The sequence below is a fragment of the Epinephelus lanceolatus genome, chromosome 20 (genome assembly GCF_041903045.1).
Source record: "Epinephelus lanceolatus isolate andai-2023 chromosome 20, ASM4190304v1, whole genome shotgun sequence".
NCBI classification, from domain to species: Eukaryota; Metazoa; Chordata; class Actinopteri; order Perciformes; family Serranidae; genus Epinephelus; species Epinephelus lanceolatus.
In genome coordinates this window covers 24,830,350-24,849,389 of record NC_135753.1, presented here as the reverse complement: position 1 = coordinate 24,849,389, position 19,040 = coordinate 24,830,350, and the positions used below count along the sequence as shown (strand labels likewise).

Genomic DNA, 19,040 nt, shown 5'->3' with positions numbered 1-19,040 from the left:
AGTGGTCTAGAAATTCAAGTGTTTAATTAAATTTAAGAACAATTTTAAATATTAGTGATAGAAATGGCTACATTCTGAGACAGGCCTTGAAACATTTGGATCGCCCTGACAATACTCAAATTCTCAACATGGTGCATCCTCTACGGCTAGTCAAGTTAATCACCTACCTAACATGTTATTACATTGATACTTCCACCTAATTTGGCTGTTAAAGTCTTGGCAAGAGAGATATGCACCTGTAGCAGCAACTGTGACAAGATCATCTGAATTATCTTATTCTCTTTCAATAACATACAATCAGAACTGTAACATCTTTTTGAACATTACAAACCTGGCCGGGTAATACCTTGGGAAAGTGCATCATTCGCTGAAAATCATTACATCATCACATGTTGTACATACACGAGCAGGACATCTAACTTTCACTAGCTGTCTAAACAAATGCTTTCAATGTTCCTCAGTGATGCAAAACAGTGAAAATATCCATAAAAATCTGATCTAGAGTGAATACAGCCTTCAGATGAGAGATGGGTGGGGCAGGAGGTGACATCAAGACTGCTTCACCCTTAGGCACTTGAAGATACTGGCACTGAATGAGTTGGTTCTCGAGATGATTGTTATGAAAATTCTTTTGTGAACCGCAGGTGGTAGTCATGGATCCTCTGCAGCACGATCTTCAGCTTCTCAGTCGGAGGCAAGATGGTCATCCTGGACACAACAAGAGGAAGCAGGATGTGGGTTAAAGGGACTATACACCCCAAAATCAAAAATACATATTTTTCCTCATAACTGTAGTGCTGTTAATCAGTCTATCTTATTTAAATGAGAGCTGCCAAGTGTCGGGATATCAACTGGTTTGAATCACTAAAATACCCATGTTTGTGCAGGGATTGTTTTACCGTACTAACCTGAAGTGAAAGGTTCCCTCTCTCTGGCCAAATCCACTTCCTGGCACCAGGCAGATACCCTCCTCCTCCAGCAGCCTCATACAGTAGTACATGTCTGGGACCAGGCCTTCCTCCTGTGGGCGTACATATACACATTTCAACACGTTCACACAGACCAGGTAAATCAGGCTGATAAGTGATATAAGGTGTATGTGCAGAGCAGACCTTTGCCTTATCAATGGCCTTCTGCGGTAGAGTGATGCGGGGAAAGGTGTACATGGCCCCCTGCACAGGGTTACAGATGATACCAGGTACAGTGTTGAAGGTCTGCTCTGTAAGCCTGGCCTTCTCTGCTAAAGCTGATAACACTGCTGTCCGCTCCTGGAGAGGAAACAAGATTAAGGGATCATTGTATATCCTCGATATTTCTAAAATGTCTATTCGATCTATACTTTTAGTATAATATGTCTTTTAAAAGGTAAAACAAAAAAAAACAAAAAATCCAGTCTGTCAAAAAATGTTATAACAATGTGGTAGTTTAGTATGTCATAAAAATATAAAAAATGTCATAATAAAGTATGCCAAGAATGTTTTTAATGTTATAGTGTAGTATGTCATAAGAAGTGTCATACTATAGTATGTCGTCCAAAATAATGAAAAAAAAGTCATAGTATAGCATGTCGTCCAAAATAATGAAAAAAAAAGTCATACTATAGCATGTCGGCCAAAATAATGAAAAAAGTCATACTATATAGCATGTCGTCCAAAATAATGAAAAAAAAAGTCATACTATAGTATGTTGTCCAAAATCGTGAAAAAAAGTCATAGTATAGTATGTCGTCCAAAATAATGAAAAAAAAGTCATACTATAGTATGTTGTCCAAAAATCATGAAAAAAAGTCACAGTATAGTATGTTGTCCAAAAATCATGAAAAAAAGTCATAGTATAGTATGTCGTCTAAAATCATGAAAAAAAGTCATAGTATAGTATGTCGTCCAAAATCATGGAAAGAAGTCATAGTATAGTATGTTGGTTGATTTATCAACCTTTATCCTTTTTTAAAACCCCATGGACTCTGTCATATATTTGATCCTCTTTACTAAGCTTAAAACCTCTTCTCAGAATGTCAGAGGATTCAAAAGCTGATTATTAATTATTCAGTGCTGTGTGAGAAGCTCAGCAACTTCAGCACACTCAATACAGGCTTTGTGTGCATACCGGAATATATGGTGTGTTGTTTAAGTGTTTGCAGAAGTGCATTCTGTGTTTGCATACACTCAGAGCATTACCAGGATGTGAGTGCTAGCTGATGTGTTTGTCAGACCTTCATAAAAGTGTTGTAGGAGGGCTCATCCGGCTGCGGGGGGTTGACCACCAGGTCCATGAGAGCCTGTCCGGGTACAGGGGGGCACAGACGCACCGACACCAGTTTGGTAAGCTGGGCCTTCACCTCAGGGTCCATGTTGATCACCTCCATGTAGCCTCCACGGAATCCACACCTGACAAAAACAAATAAAGGAAGGGAGCAAGTCAAACACAACGTGTATTCTTAGCACAGGTAATGGACACGTCAGCAAGGTGACAACTCCTAGGGTCGTTTATGTAAAAGTATACAAGACAGCCTGATGTAAATATGTACAGTCCAGTCAAGTCCAGTCTGTGCGTGTTAAGCGACTCACTCTCCCATGTAGCATTTGGACGTGGAGTGGAAGGAGGCCAACTCCACCGTACCGGAGTATTCTGGTCCCATTTCAAACAGAACCTTCTTAAAGGAGTGAAACTTACAGCCCTCTGCGTACACATTATCCTGGTAGACCTGAAGTGGAAAAACAGCTCATTAAAAACCCATTAGAATATAAAATAGAATAACTGAAACATGCAGTATATCTTAAGAGAGTCGACTGAAGTAGGGTCAGTGAAGAGCAAATGTGTTGATAGCAAAATACTGAGCTTCTGTACATGTCATGATTTAAGTGAGTATGTTACTGTTTTTAGTCATAAATAAACTGAAATAGCAGAAAGTTAATTGTGCTGCTCTGTGTGTCGTTTGAAACTTTGAAGCTTCTTATAATTCTGGATGAACACCTGCTTTGACATCACTAGTATCACTCTTTGTGAAAGACAAAACTGAGAGTGAAAAACATTTGAATTGAGGATATGACATGGGTGCATTACTTCATCCGCCATGAGGAAGAGATGCTCCTCTTTAGCAAATCGGATCACATCTTCAATGCACTGTCTGCTCTGGACCTGACCTATCACACAGGACAACCAGAGATCCATTATGTAAGTCGGGCGTGCACATACACACTGAGAAAATTATGTTTCATTTAACACACAGAAACTACGATCTCCAGACATACCAGTGGGGTTTCCGGGGTTGATGATGCAGAGGACGCGGGGGTTGCAGTGCTGCCTGGCTGCATTGACGGCTCTCCTGAGCTCTGCCACGTCCAGACTCCAACACTTATCCTCGTCCAGGTAGTAGCTGATCTGCACAGCAGCCAAGTCTGCCAGGGTGGCTGAGTACAGAGGGTACTGGGGGATGGAGATCATCACCCCTGTGCGATCACGACCCTCGCCACACACCAGTAACTTCAGCATGGTCTGGGATTAGGAGGTGGAGGGAGGAAAAAGGAGGAGGAAAGAAAGGAGAAGGAGAGAGAAAAGAGAAAAGTTAAGGTGGGAGTAATAGAGCACTGGTTCTCAACCTGTTTTGGGTACTGGACATCCTGCAATGCTCTAACTGTAGTATAAAAGGTTTTTTTTTTGTCATTTTCATCTTTCATCTTTGTAGTCTTTCTGCATTTTTTGATGTTCTCTGTCTCTTTGTGGTGATTTTGTGTGTCTGTTTTTGGTCATTTCGTGTCTTTTCTGGTCATTCAGTGTCTTTTTTTGTCAGTTTGTCTTTTTTTGGTCATTTTGTATCCCTTTGTGGTCATTTTGTGTCTTTTTTTAGTCGTTTTGCATCTTATTTTTGGTCACTTTGTATATTTTTGTGGTCATTTCCTATCTCTTTGTGGTCATTTTGTTACTTTTGTGGTCACTACGTGTCTTTCTTTGGTCATTTTGTATCTCTGCCACCATTTTGTGTCTATTTTTTGGTGTCTTTTCTGGTCATTATGTGTCTTTTTTTTTGGTCATTTTGTGACTTATGTGGTCATTTTTTGGTAATTTTGTATCTCTGCGGCCATTTTGTGTCTTTTTTTGGTCATTTTGTATCTTTAATTGGTCATTTCTTATCTTTAATTGGTCATTTTGTGTCCTTTTTTTGGTCATTTTGTATCTTTGCAGCCATTTTGTGTCCTTTTCTTTGGTCATTTTATATCTTTAATTGGTCACTTTGTGTCTTTTGGTCATTTCATGTCTCTTTGCAGTCATTCCGTGTCTTTTTTTTTGGGTTATTTTGTATCTCTGCGGCCATTCTGTATTCTTTTTTTGGTCATTTTGTATCTTTAATTGGTCACTTTGTGTCTTTTGGTCATTATGTGTCTTTTTTTGTCATTTTGTGACATATGTGGTCATTTTTTGGTCATTTTGTATCTCTGCGGCCATTTTGTGTCTTTTTTGGTCTTTATGAATCTTTTATTGGTCATTTTATGTCTCTTTGCAGTCATTTTGATTCTCCTCTTGGTGAGTACGTTTTGCAGGTGAAGACCCTGCCAATTTGGGCCCCTGGGCCTGCGCCCCGTAGACCTGTTCAGTAATCCATCCATGGTTGTCACCAGCGATCTCATCCACCCTGCGCCATATCATGTCGTTAAGATAGCGGCACACAACAGAATGTTGTTGTTTCTACTATCCTGATTTGCGAGATGTTAGGCAGGCATTCAGTAAATTACTAAAAATTGTGCCAGTTATTTTAAGATTTTTTGCAACGTCACACAAAAACAATTCATAAAATATTACATAAAACATTTTCATAGCAACTATGGCTATTTATATTAATGAAGTGAATGCCTTTTTAGTATACACAGGATGCAAGTAATAAAATAAGACCTTTAATATGATATATTTTATCATTTCACGGACCCCATGCAATTACACCATAGAAGACTAGGGGTCCTCAGACCCCCAGAAACAATGTAGTAGAAAGCATTATTGGGAAGAACATGCAGTACATAAACTGGCAGGATGTTCCTTTCAGTATCAGTATTTAATAATAAAAAAAAGATGCATATCCAATCAGTTCTGGTGATTTGGCACTACACGGTTCCACAATAAAGACTGAAAAAGCTGCTAGAGATAACTTGATGTACTTTACAACAGCAGAATAAACAAACACACCCACACTGAGGGCCAAAAGCAGTTTAACGCTGCAGGGAGCAGCAGAGATCTCATATTGCAGTGGCTGAGTCTATCTTGAGGTCATTCAGTAGCCAGATCAAGTTGCATAAATCTGGAGAAAGTTGCGGTGACAAAGGTACATGAGTGTATAATTAACAGAAGCTGAATAAATAACAGATTCAGGCTTCAATTCTAGCAAAAGTATGTCACCTGTGCCAGCAATTTAAGATAATATATCAACTCTTGGACCTGGCCTTCAGAGACAATAAAAAGTGAAACCCATACCACGATGGCATCACTGGCTCCAGTGGAGAGGTAGATGTTGTCAGGGTTGGAGGGGATTCCACCGTCTCTCTTCTCTATGTAGCGCGCCACATCCCGACGGATGCATTCAATGCCCTGGCTGGCACTGTAGGCCCCTTGAACACATGAACATGGACTTTGATTCAAACACACAACATTGATCAGTTGATGCTCTGTTTGAATAGTGCACACACTGTCCGGATAAATTATTAATGAGTAGACAAATGAAGGTGGATGCTAGTGACGTGTGTGTTGGATGAGGGGATGTAAATGTGGTTGGTGGAGTGAGGGGGGTGTTGTCTGACCTATACTGTGGCCTCCACAGGCGTCCAGAATACGCTGTGCTCTTTGCTTGGCGTCCTCTGGAAACTTGTTGTCTTCCAGGAGTTCGGGGTAAGAACACAGAGCCAAGACCTGAGAGAGGAAACCAAAAATACACACATGAGGTGCCCTCGCACATTCAGCATGAATGTAGTAAGTCCAGTTTCACATGCAGCAGTGAATGCTACCATATAATTACTCAAAAGCAATCAAAAGACTTGAGGCAGTAGACAGCTCTCCTACCTGTCTGAGAAATGTGATTGGTTTCTGCCCCATGGCGTGGGCGTCGCCTATGTTAGCCTTGATGACTTCTGTGAAAGGTTTCTTGACTCCCTGGAAAGATAAAGACAGAGAGGTATGCAGGTAAACCTCTGAGCGTACGTTAAGGAACAAGAATGGAAGGTAGTTGAGAGAGGGGGGAAAAAAGTGAGAGCCTGGTGACTTTCTGTTACGTCTTACATGAAGCGACAGCTCCTCAACAAACAGGATGTGTGTGAACATGTTATAAGGTGTAACTGGGAAGGAGACACGTAAGTCAAGACACTGAAAAGCTCCTACGGGGACATGGAGGAGGGGTAAATATACAACTCCAATTCCAAAAAAGTTGGGACGCTGTGTAAAATGTAACTAAAAATAGTTCATTTTAAACATTAAATATCTTGTCTTTGCACTGTATTTAACTGAATATTGGATAAAAAGAATTTACAAATCACTCTATTCTGTTTTATTTAGAAAGTGCGTTGCATCCTCCCAAGAAATATTTCTGAGTCTCCATGCACACCTCCTGCAGCAGCGCAACATGCAAAGGGCTTGGTGAAGGTGAATAAAGATCAGCGGGTGTCTCAGCCAGTTACATCACTGGTCTCAAAGCTCTGAAACACCTGTGCCAATGGCAGTTACACATGATAACAACCGCTCTGCAAACTGAAAGCTTTATCTCAGGAATTGTCTGGTTGGTTCAGAGCGTCACACATCACCACAAACCTGCACCCAAAGACAGATGGAGTATGACAGCCATAATTCTATGCACATGGTCACATAGTATAGTAATTAATGTTACACAACAGTGTTTGCACTACGCTACTTTTTCCTAAAAGGAAAATTCACCTGAAAACAACACCAGGCTGCGGCAGTGTAACCACACAGACTTCTACAAACATCAAGCTGGTCTGTTACAACTCGACATTCTGCCTTTATATGACAGAGACGCCTGGTTTCTGGGGCTTGTCGTGTCTTTTTTTTTTTTAAGATATTTTTTGGGCCATTTTGCCTTTAATGGACAGGACAGGTAAGCGTGAAGGGGGGAGAGAGAGAGGGGGGATGACATGCAGCAAAGGGCCACAGGCTGGATTCGAACCCGGGCCGCTGCGGCAACAGCCTTGTACATGGGGCGCCTGCTCTACCACTAAGCCCCCCCTCCCAACTTTCTTTTTGGCAAAAGTAGCATCTTACGTTTAATTCTTGAAACACACTGCAGTGCAAACGCTGTTGCGAAAACTTACTTAACTCGACAGGCTTATATTTGGGACAGGCGTCTATATGGGGCAAGATTAATCCCTTTCGCACAAAACAATTGCTCAGCAAAGATGAGGAAATACAATGAATTTGTTTCTTTAACTTGTGTTACCCCTGGACATTTTTGTCCATTTCCAAAATTCAAAACTCCCTCACAGACAAATTAAAAGGTCACAGGGGGGTGATTTTTTGCATGGGAGTGTCATTCTGGGTGAAATTTCAAAATCCCAACTTTCAGCATGAAAATCCATTATTTGACCCTGTAATGCATTTTTATCCCAGCAACAATAACAAATGGCTAAATGACAGGTGGACATTTTTGTCCACTTGAAGGGGTATTGATAGGATAAAAATGCATTACAGGTTCAAATAATGGATTTTCATGCTGAAAGTTGGAATTTTAAAATTTAACCCAAAATTACCCCCCATGCAAAAAATCACCCCCCTGTGACTTTTTGTTGGACACTACAAAAGTTTCTAGAAAATGGACATTTTTGTCCACTTGAAGGGTCATGGATGTAACTTTTTTGAAGGGGAACACAAGGGTTAAGCCAGTACGAATTAACCTGGCCCTAGCAAATTCAAATTTGCACTGCACGGGGATCTGGCCCCAACGAGCAGAGCACTTTGAATCGCAAATCGGACCAATCAGATCAGTCTATCTGACAGAGGTGGGCTCTGGGCGGACGTAACATGATGAGGACAGCGCTGCGCCGTAGGAGTAAAAAAGCAAACAGCCAAGATGGCAGCTTTAGCTTTGGAAGAAACGCTAAGCCAACTACACTTATCTTTTTCCTTGAGAGAGGAACAGAAGACTGCCCTAGAAGCCTTCGTTTCCAGGAAGGACGTTTTTGCTGTTTTGCCGACGGGATACGGCAAAAGCATAATATATCAGTTAGCCCCACTGGTCAGCAAACCAATGGGGCTTAGTGCAATGAATACGTCACCTTGTTTTTTGCTCTGATTGGCCATCGTGCTATCCAATTGCATGCGGCGGCATTTGGAATGCCTCAGTTAGTGCCGCCCCTTGGGTAGGAAGGGTGCATCGGTGAGGGCCAGACTCAAAATCTTTCTAGATTTGAGTCTGGATTTCCAGGCTAAGTAAAAATATTACTAGAATAAAAATTAGGCCTATCAATTATGAATCATTCATTTGATCTAGCTCCGAGAAATACTTGTTTTGTGGCACCCAGCATACCGACACAGCACCACATTATCCTTTTAAAACAATACTCACGACTTGGATTGAGATTTATGAAAAACCATTTTGATAAATCTTGATGAATTTGTGTCTTTTTTGGTGCTCGTGCTTTAATTTTGGTAAAATTAACTGAATGATTAAATTGTGGAGTGTAAATTGTCTAACCGAGCTAACAATATGTAGCATCTCCATATTGACAAAATTCTAAACATTTATACTTGTATATTCGATCAAAGCCAACAACCTGTTATATATATCCAAATAACTTCTATTAAAAAAATGCACTGCTTGGCAACCAGACCGGGCCTCTAATGAGACAGGCCTTTATTTGTCTGAATGTGTATTTGAGTTTGGTTTCTTTTCCCCCCCTCACGTCTGTCTTTCTGTCTCTTCTTCTGCCTTCTTTATATAAAACATTTATTATTAAAATTAACAGGTTATAACATTGTGACTTCAGTTGTGACCTCTGAGTAAAACAGAGAGAAAATTCTACACGTATGCATTTTCTGCACAGTCGGCAGACATTACTAACCTCAGCATAAAAAATTTGATTTATTGACATTGGCTGCATGCCTGAGACATTCTTCCAACACCCGTGTTTCTAATCTTAAAGGTTATCAGGATAAGGAACATTCTACATTTGTACAGCTTCAAATTGTCCCTCACAGGACTTCTGTTGTGGTAAAATACAGTCTTTCAGAAACCAAACCCATGGCTCGGCACGTAGATCACATCAGACAGACTTTTATTCATCTCACACATGCATCTTCTCTCAGGAGAACCCTTTTGTTTCGCAAAGACCCTGGCACAGAGTCTGGTTTGGCTTTCGGAGCAGGAAGCGCTGGCCTGTGCAGAGACGACGTTGCTGCTGGGACTCACAGAGACACAAACCCCTTCTGTTTCTGGTTACGGACTTAAACAAGAATTGTTGGCTTAATTTAATCACATGACAAGCTTGAGTCTTTTCCACTACATTTCTCTCATCATCCAACCCATTTGCTCCTTCTGTCAAACTCACTATTCATCTTCAATGAATCAGAAAGTCCTTCATCTTCATCTCTTTGACCTAATTGGACCTGCAAACTCTGGTTTGGTGCCTGTGCGTCTGTTTGCTGGTGACAACATGCTGTATCTGTTGCTGTTTATCAGATGAGATGTGACAATAGATGTCTCCTGTTATCCTCATACCAGGGCTGAGCAAAGAGGGTTGAACAGATATGGTGATAATCATGAGTTTTAACTTTATGGTTTGTGCATTCAAAATCATACCATTTAAATACTTGTCATATTTTACTGCATACTGATGTGTAACACAATATCACACAAAACCAGGGTGTCTACAGGTATCAGAGTTTTTCAAGATAAATTTTAACCAAGTTTAAGACTGATTTTTTGGACAAATCATCTTGTTCTTATTCAAGCATTACAGGTAAGTGTAAAAGTGTGTTATGTGTGCAGACAAGGTAGGTTTGATGTAGGAATATGGTTATTAGAGTTAGGTTAATCTACATTTTGCCAACAGGTAAGTGCATGTATAAACATCTCTGTCTCCTAGAAATCACATTTATATACAACTATTTTGAAACAGCAAATACATTTTGAGGTAAACATCATGCTGAGCGAATTATGTTTTCTATTAACAAAATGAGGAATTAATGTACCTGGAAAAATCGCAAAAATGTTGATACTGAACGTATCAGCAAATCATTCACTTAAGCCCTGTTTCCACCCAACACTTTCGGTATGGTACCTTTGGAACCAAAAGTAACCCTTCAGACATGGTACCTAGACCCTAGGGTTTCCACCGCAAACAGTACCCTTAAATGTGGGTGGGAGTCTCTCTCCATGGGATATTTAAAAATAGTGGGTTTACAAGTTAACGTTCCACCTTCAAAGTCAACGGCAGTCGGCCCAGTGAATTAAGTTCAATTAAGTGAGTTAAGACCCCAGCTGCTGCAAGAGGCAGCAAAACATCCTTTCATTTTATAGTTACTGTAATAAAACTCTCCACGGTATGAACAGTGGTTACATGAGCCTCAAAACCAGCCACAACCAGCCGTCCTCTACTGACCAATCAACAGACTGCAGTGTACACAGCTCCACCTTTTCGTACCAGATCTGTGTGCTAGGTACCCCAACAGAGGGGGGAACAAAAATGGGGACGGTACAGAACGGTTCCATTGGTACCCTCCACAACTTTTCACAGTGGAAACGGAAAAAAAGCGTATAGAACAGAACTGTACCGTACCATTTATGATCTTTCCCTGAACTAAACATACTAACAAAGTGCTTTTATTGCATAAACCTGAGACAGGAGTCGATTGGTACGGTTACATGATGGCTTCTCATTCAGAATGAAATAAATCTGAATGAAATCAGTCAGAATTAAAGTTTTTCCAGGTAGTTTACATGGGAAATATTCATTCCGAATGAGGGTTTACACGGGAGATCAGTTTAATTGCCTTTATTTGGGTCTGCGCAAGGTTTGGGGCAGGAAAGGTTTCTGATTGGATAGGGGATGGGTGGATGTTACGTGTTTACGTTTACCGGAAGAAAACACTGTAGTCCTCGCTCTGGATAACAAGATGCTTGACGACGCCGTTCTTAGTGCCTTTTTCGGGCGTGTTTTGCTTATATTCTTGAAGCAGCAGTACGACAACAACCTTGTTCTGCTAATGCTTCGTCTGTTGAGGAGGAGAAGAGAGGTAGAAGGTCGAAGAAGGGAGATAGAAGACCGTGCTTTGGTGTATTGAAATCGGTGAGTGCAACAAGTCCAACTGCTCTATCTCAGCCTGTTGCTATGCGCGCTATATACGTCATCGCGCCAGAAGGGCAAGGAAACAAGCATGTGCAGAAAGACCGGAATGAACTTAAAGAGGAATGAGTGTTTACATGCACACAAAATTCTTTCATTCGGAATGACAAACGAAATAAACCACCCCCTTTAATCGGATTTAATTTTCAATCGGAATTACCGTTTACATGACCACTTTTAATCGGAATGGCCTTTCATTCCGAATGAAAGTGGAATTAAACTGTCCGTGTAAATGTACTGAGTGTGAGTATGTTTTTTATTCAAATGTAACCAAAATCACGATCTTTATCTGACGTTAACCAAAGTGCTTTTGTTGCCTAAGGACCTGAATCCGCAGTTCTCTTGTCGAGGTCTTGTTCGTACGCACGCTATTCTCCCCAACTACTTCCTTGCGAAGTCTACGTGGTACATGAATGTTGCGCTTTGTTACCTGAAAGAAACATCTCTGAACATAATCCAGGCAGCGATTACATTGCCACAAATGCAATTCAGAAAGCAGTTTAGTAACATACAAATGTAATTTCTAGACGATGGAGTTGGTATCAAGTAAAAAGACAGTATCAGGTTCAGTTTAGTGGTAGATTTAAAGACTTATAACATCAGAAATGTGGACTCTCACAAAGGAAAGCTTGACTAATTTGACAAAAATAAATTAAAATATGGATGAATTATCAGAAACGAGAAGCATGGAAGGAAGATCTAGGTACAGATATATCATTAGAGGACTGGCTACCTATATGTACTAAGGCTCACACCCAATCAGTCAACACCCGATTTAGACTATTGCAGTATAAATGGCTGATGAGAACTTATAGTACACCAGCTAAATTAAATAAATACAATTGGAATTTACCTATTTAATGAATTTTTAGGCCTAATATTTATATAATTAAATTTAAGACATATTTAGATTTTTAAGGACTTGCAGACATCCTGAAAACTGAAAATGTCCCAAGTGATTCATATCTGATTTATTGTGAATTTAAACACGATTGCATGGCACAATATAAAACTCTACTCAAAGAAGCGTGACTTTTTACACAGCTCTACCTTTAGCCAGCTGCTTCTCTTGCTTTACAGCACAGGAGAAGTGTAATGCCATCTAAATCAAGCCTTTTGTTTGTACAGTGTAGTGAATAAATGTATTAGGGCAAATATTATAACAGCTACACCAGTCTGGTAAGTTCAGAAAATCACATCATTTAACTGTAATGCAGCCCTTAGGTTGTTACCATATCCAAATAAAGATTAAATTAAAGATGATATCTGGATTCTAACCCCAATAGATATTGCCTGGCCAAAAGTTATAGATACTGCAGAGAATATTTTTAAGCAGTGCCAGAGACACTTGCATGCATCCTGCCTCACATAAGGGCATAATATTTGTTCTAGATTGTGCAGATTCCCTTCACTTTCATCAAACCCTGGGAACTTGTTTTGTCATCTGTCATTTGCCAGCAGCTGAATAAGATGTAATTTCTTTGTTTAAACCTGCCTCATGTGGGTGAGGAAAGATGAGTCCCAACATGTCACGGTGGTTATCAAACTGATGCCTCATCATTTCATCCAGTTAAACCGTTACAGAGTCACAGAAAGAACTGCTCTCCCTTAAACACAATCATACATTAAGGCTTATACCTACTCTGTAACATGCTGTTCACATGATCCGTGTCATGATTCAACATGATCTAATACCAGGCCAAAGGCATCCAAGGGCACAAAAAGAACTAGAGTCAATATTATCATTTCCACGTTCTTGCATGACGCAAAAGCAAGCCCTGTGAGGATCTTTGGGTTAGCGTTAAGTCAGATACGCCCGTTTCCTCTTTAGTCCTCGTCCTCGTCCCTGCCTTGTTGTGGAGCAACAAAGAGGCTGCTGTTCTCCGAGAAAGACAGGAGCCAGTCAGCGCTGCGTTCTCCTGCTCACTCAGCACCAGGCACTGATTACACAGACTGGACTAGCGAGCCAGGCCAAGAAACCCTCAGGGTCAACAGGCTGAATAGAGCCCGGCCTGAATTCGTGTATCACTTAGCCTTGTGATATAATCTCTAACTGTCATCCTTGACAGTGTTCAGTCATGCTAGAATAACAGGAACTCTACTGATTCAAGCTCTATCTGATGCATGTAATGAAATAACCACTGCCGGTTTGCTCATGTGATGTATCTAACGCAATACAAGTTTTACGGAGATGCCATCAGAGATCAAAGTAACCTTGACAGTTTACTTTGATCTTTGATTTTTTACTACTTTACATCACCGGGTCTGTCGTGGTGATGTTTGTTTTGGTGTTTGGGGTTATTCTGTGTTTTCTTTTTCCCCTCCTTTCTGTTTTTTCTCCCTGGCAGTGTGTGGGCAGCTGAGGGTGTGGCTGGCTGAGCAGGGCCTTCACTACGAGGCCTACCTGGTGCTCATCAATAATTACTCCTGCCATAAAAGCCTGGTCAAGACACCACTCCTGTGCCAAATTATCCCGTTGCAGTCGGTAACTATGAGTCCCTGATGATTCCCTTGTTCACCAGAGCTTCTTGTGACTTACTTGAGCTTCTTTGAGTTTTTGTTATAAAGTATGGATTGACCTGAGTTGTTTTCCTGTGTATAGTTTTCCAGTGTGCCTTGCCTGCAGTCTCCAGTGCTACTGTTTTTCTGGTGTTCAGCCTCTGTGGATCTCCTGGTCAATTTGCCACCTCACCTGCAACCTGTCAGCCCTCAGCCACCACCTCCACAGCCTCTTGCCCTTTTTCTTGGAGACATTATTCTTTCAATAAACACCCCAAGAACTGTCCTTGCCTCTGTCTCTGCATTTTTGGGATCCAAACACCAAAACTTAAAACTTAACAGGGTCCTTCTGTTTCTGAGAGGAAGAGCCCAGGCTTGAGCAGTATCAAGGTATTTACGAAACCCAAAGGTCTAACTTTCAATACTGTCAAAAATACAGACGCTCCTATTCACATTAAACTGATATGGACATGCTGTAGTCTCGCGTGACCAGCCTCCCTTACTTCGAAATGGGAGTCTGGGGACATTCGTCTTTCGTTTTGTAATAGAAATGGGTGGGGATATCCAGACCACGTGACAGCGTTGCTATAGGTACGGCACGTGTGTTACATGTAACAGAGACGTTGCAGCTCTGCAATATAGCTGAATCAAATGAAATCATATCAATTTTAATCTCTTCTTGCGATGCACTGAACACTTCCTTTTCTGTTGTACAACGGACAACAATTCGGGAAACAGCAATTTTGGTGTAGGCGGGTGTAAGGCAAAGCCAATCAGCCGTTGGTCAAGTAAGTACGTAAGTACACGGATTTGGATCCAATCACATCACTGCCGCTGGGAGCCAGCGCTAGTTCTATTGCAACTTTCCTTGAGCTGAGAATGACGGCAACTACAAGTGGTGGGTATAACATTACAGGACTAATAAAAAGCCGGCCAGCAAAGGCAGAGAGAGACCACTTATTTACAAATCTAAGTCAATTAATCTTGACCAAACCAGAGTTAATGATTGTTGGAACAGTAGACGAACTAAGTTAATGACAAACAAAACTAACTAAGATGGTATTGGTGAGTTTATTTTGTTAGTTGAGTTTGAGTGAAGTGTGTATTTTGATGAGTTAAGGCAATTAAGCTAGTCTTAGTTCGGTGAAGAGAGAAACTTGAACTCAGAAGGTGTGCAGTTGTATTGTTCTGTGTCATAAGGAAAACAGGTTTAAGGGTATTTTTTCTTGACTTTTGAGCTTGTGAAATGTAGCCAACGGTGATGTTTTTTATTCTTTTACGCAAATACTTTTACGCATTCTTTTAACAGGTGTGACTGGTTGTCACAGACACACCCTTTTGTGAGCCTGCAAGGTGTGGACACCCAGTGGAAATGAAATGAACTGCTGACTGTGAAAGTGTTGTCATTGTTAGTGTGATAACTCTGCTGATGGAAGGTTGAGACAGACTCAACTCATCACTGCTGCACAGTTGCTTTTTTCCAGTTTTCCAAATATCTTTGGATCTGTGATCGTTTTATTTCTGGTGTTACAGCATTGCGTCGTTGGGTGCGTACCCCTAATGAGATCGACCACAAATATTTTTCCTGCATGATCTAATCTGTAGCATTTCATTTACTCACTGTCATCCAGCGTTTGGAGAATATTTCTCCGACCTCTTTGTGTTTCCACCATTTCCTCTGCTTAAGAAACTCTTAAGCCCTTTTAAAGTCCTCCTCTCTACTCCTAACAGTTTTTCACCTTAGGAGCTCTTTTAAGGTCGAAGATGCTTTGTGATTAACTTATCTTCACGAGGAACTTGTCTTAACTTTAAGAATTTTCTTGGAATTGTGTCACTTGAAGCAACACTTTCCTCTCAGAGGCTTTCTGAATATGGCCACTGGATCTTAAGTTATCAGAGAAAAAGGTGAGCACATAGCAGGTGCTGAGCTGGCGGCCTGTCTGCCAAACAGCATCAGAGAAACACTGATTTGTACCATGGAACTGCTTTATTCAGTGTTTTTTACTGGTTTAAATCACTGGATCAGTTCGTTTTGGAGAGGAAGAGACCTCTGAGGATACTTCAGCGCCCTGTAAAAACCCCTGAACAATGATCACCAAAGCAATCCAACTGGGAGCTCATGCTTTGCAAACACAGGAGAAGTTTCAGCTGGTTGCAATCTGCAATTCCCACCACTAGATGCCACTAAAGCCTACACACTGCTCCTTTAATAAATTCATGACCCAATGAAACCTCAGTTTTTTCTCTGATCTTTTGCTCCATTGTCACCACTTCATTGTCACTGACACTGCAGACTTGCCAGCAGCTTAGATCCACGCCTGAAAAAGCTTACTGCAGCGCAGGCACTGTCATACCAGATGTCTGGCTAAGGATTTATAAGGGTCATCACCACACCCGTGTACGCATGCACAAACACATACGCACACACTTGCATAAAATCTGCTGAGCCATCAGTAAAAGTGTTCCAGACTCAGATCTGACAGGAAGCACACCCGCAGATCACTGAGCAACCGCAGTAATACAAACCCTCGCTGACCCCTCAGAAAACTCCTGGATTTCACATTTCAGATAGTTTTCACACGCATTTGTTTTGCAGTGAGCCCTGCCGCCAATCAGGCAAAAGCAAAGGGGAGTATTTTGTGTACTCCTGACTGTAGAATAAACATCTATAATCCCATATAAAGGCCCATTCATGCAAAAAAGTTAATATACCACAAAACTGCCAGTTCCTTAAAAAGTGCTGTGACACATATTTTGGGTCACACCGTCCTGCACTTGTATAAAGCAGCTTTGTCCAAAGTGATGCATGTGTGTAAAGTTAGACTCGCTCCTTTGAACTTTGGGTTCAACCTGTCTAACGTAAAGATGCTAAATTAATAGGTAAACATTTTGGAGCAAATGATCCGAAATATTCCTAGCAAACATTGAGCAGTGGGTTCTTTTGTGGTTTTCCTTTTACGAGCGCAGAAAAATCAAGCAGACTACCAAGAACTCAGGCGCTTTCAGCAGAACTGGGGCTGCTTGTTATGGACCTCCTTGCAGAGAAAGCCCAGTGACGCTGCTGGGCCTCACAGCTGCAGCGTCGTCCAATGAACTCTCTCCCCAGTGGGGAGGAGGGAGGTGGGCGAACCCAGGGAGACAAAAGGGGACGGAGAATGTACCCACTCATCTTACATAATAAACCTTGCACAAGATACACATCTTCTCAGGCCACCTCAGGGCTGGGAGCGGAGTGAAATGAACTCAAACCTGCTCAGGATGCCCTCTATCCAGGGCCATTACGTGACCTGCGAAGAGGTCATAACTGCGGAGAGAGTTGCATTACAGCCTTTTAAAGACTTCCTGAGAGAAGCATGATGGATCAATATTACCACAGTAGAATGTAATGTGAGTTGAGCAGCGCTGCCCACAACATAACATAACATACACCAGGCCCACCACTACTGTCGAGCTTTTAAAAGCAGACCTCCAGTCTGCGTCCTGCCTCCTCTCTCCGAGCCAGTCAGCAAAAATCGTCCGGGGCAAGCATCTTTTCGATAAGGGCTACCTACTTCTCTTTCCTCCCTTTTTACCTTTTTATCATATCTCCAGGAAACAGAGCGAGGAAACAACTTTTTATGCTCACTCTCCACAGCAGCAGGAGTGTGCCGAAATCTACTGAGAGGTGCTTTTAATAGTGTCAGAGCTGCAATGTTTTAAACTGAAGAAGAAAAATGCAAACGGTGTTTTGAAGCTGTTGGCTGAGGTCAAACTCCAGCTGTTGATGTGGCTCAGCAGCTTTGCAGATCATGCATTCATCCTATGTCTCACACACACACACACACACACACACACACACACTTTCATTTCAGTCAGTTATGGATTAACTATATAGTAGCTTTTACCGGCAAAATGGGATGTGAAAGTTGACATTAAAGGGCCACCTTTCAGTATGAGCAGTAATATGGGATTTCATTTGAAAAACTGCTGTACATAACTTCTCTTAACTCCTACTCTCGCGTTGCCAGACTTGTTTCACACTGCTATACGTGTCCCAACTCCCTAATGAAAGCCACACCAGCACTACAAAGTGTTCTTCGTCTCGTGCATTATCAAACCCAACTCCAGCTCCACACTTTCTTTTTTAATACCTCTTTGAGCTCCTTCTCTAACTGCATCGCCCGCAGGACTATGGCACCCCGGACCGCGTACTCGACGTTCTTCACATTGGGGTTCATGTTGTCCAAAGTCAGCACCTTGCCCCTGCACGGGACCCCGTTCACTGCCTGCTGGGACATGTTTGGTATGTCACGCGCACTCCGTCACACTGACCCGGGTATCTGAAAACATAAAGGAAGGTTTAGAAATATGAAGAAGAAGCAGCTGTGACTGTACGCAAGAAGGAAAAGCGTTACCAGATGTTGAGTAGGAGTCGGTCTGGCTCGTGTGTCCACTCTCCCACTGGCGCCTCTGGGCTCGGACTGACAGTTGAGCTCCTCGGTGTTCATATTCCCACCCGGCCGCCACGCCTTCTCGCGCCCCGGCTCGTGATTGGCTGGATTACTTCACTGATTTCGCCTTTGGCCTCAGAGTGCCAGAAGATGCCTTTAAGTGCTGTAGGAAAAACGTAACCGCGTGGGCCCTTCACGGACTCACCAGTGGGACAGGTGCCTTTCATTTCATTACTCATTTTAGTTTAGGTAAAACCATTAAATAGTATCTTTTAAATAACAAACACCTCCAAATATTTCTGTTCTTAGTTTAAAAAAGTACATTTTAAAAATGCACAAGACAGATGACAAACAGCCTGTGATGTCCTCAGAAGATTAAGCGCAGTTTCGACAATATGTCTCCCTATTTCTCCGCATTCAGTCATTACAGGTGTTTTTTTCTACACATTTCCACTCCATTCACACCAAACTAAAGTGGAAGCTACTGAGGAAGCAGGTTTTGTTGTTCCCTGCCTTACAAACCATTTACAAATCAAAAGTTTTGGCAGTGTCTTATTCTTTTATTAATCCATTATTCTGGCAATTAATCGAGTAATTGGATAAGAAATACTGCATGTTTTCATTAAATTACTTTAGCTTTATTTAACGGAAATAGTAATATGTTAAAGAGAAAATAATAAAAGTCTCTGAAATGAGAGAAATGAGCAACACATTTGTTCTTGCTCAGTTGAACACAAAGCTGCGACTTAAGAGTTCATAATTATCATACTTTAAGTTCCTT

At 41.5% G+C, this 19,040-nt stretch overlaps 1 protein-coding gene across 1 annotated transcript; it reads right to left on the bottom strand.

Annotated features, from left to right (window-relative positions):
• Window positions 1-7: 7 nt before the first annotated feature.
• On the bottom strand, window positions 8-18,377 carry LOC117264693 (alanine aminotransferase 2-like). The gene is made up of 12 exons (XM_033638863.2): window positions 18,224-18,377; window positions 17,960-18,148; window positions 6,043-6,132; window positions 5,784-5,892; window positions 5,461-5,594; window positions 3,252-3,495; window positions 3,064-3,143; window positions 2,568-2,704; window positions 2,213-2,387; window positions 1,113-1,268; window positions 909-1,021; window positions 8-708 (listed from the first exon to the last, which is right to left on the bottom strand). Exons 2-12 carry the CDS (start codon window positions 18,104-18,106, stop codon window positions 618-620), a joined length of 1,476 nt encoding a protein of 491 aa, XP_033494754.1. The 5' UTR covers window positions 18,107-18,148; window positions 18,224-18,377; the 3' UTR covers window positions 8-617.
• Window positions 18,378-19,040: the final 663 nt, after the last annotated feature.

Excerpts from the sequence above, each read along its gene's own strand:
- LOC117264693 (XM_033638863.2), bottom strand. The coding sequence starts at position 18,106 with ATGTCCCAGCAGGCAGTGAACGGGGTCCCGTGCAGGGGCAAGGTGCTG. Across the intron at positions 3,496-5,460 it reads GAGCCAGTGATGCCATCGTG|ACCATGCTGAAGTTACTGGT; the intron begins GTATGGGTTTCA and ends TCCTAATCCCAG. Across the intron at positions 2,388-2,567 it reads TCCAAATGCTACATGGGAGA|GTGTGGATTCCGTGGAGGCT; the intron begins GTGAGTCGCTTA and ends TGTTTTTGTCAG.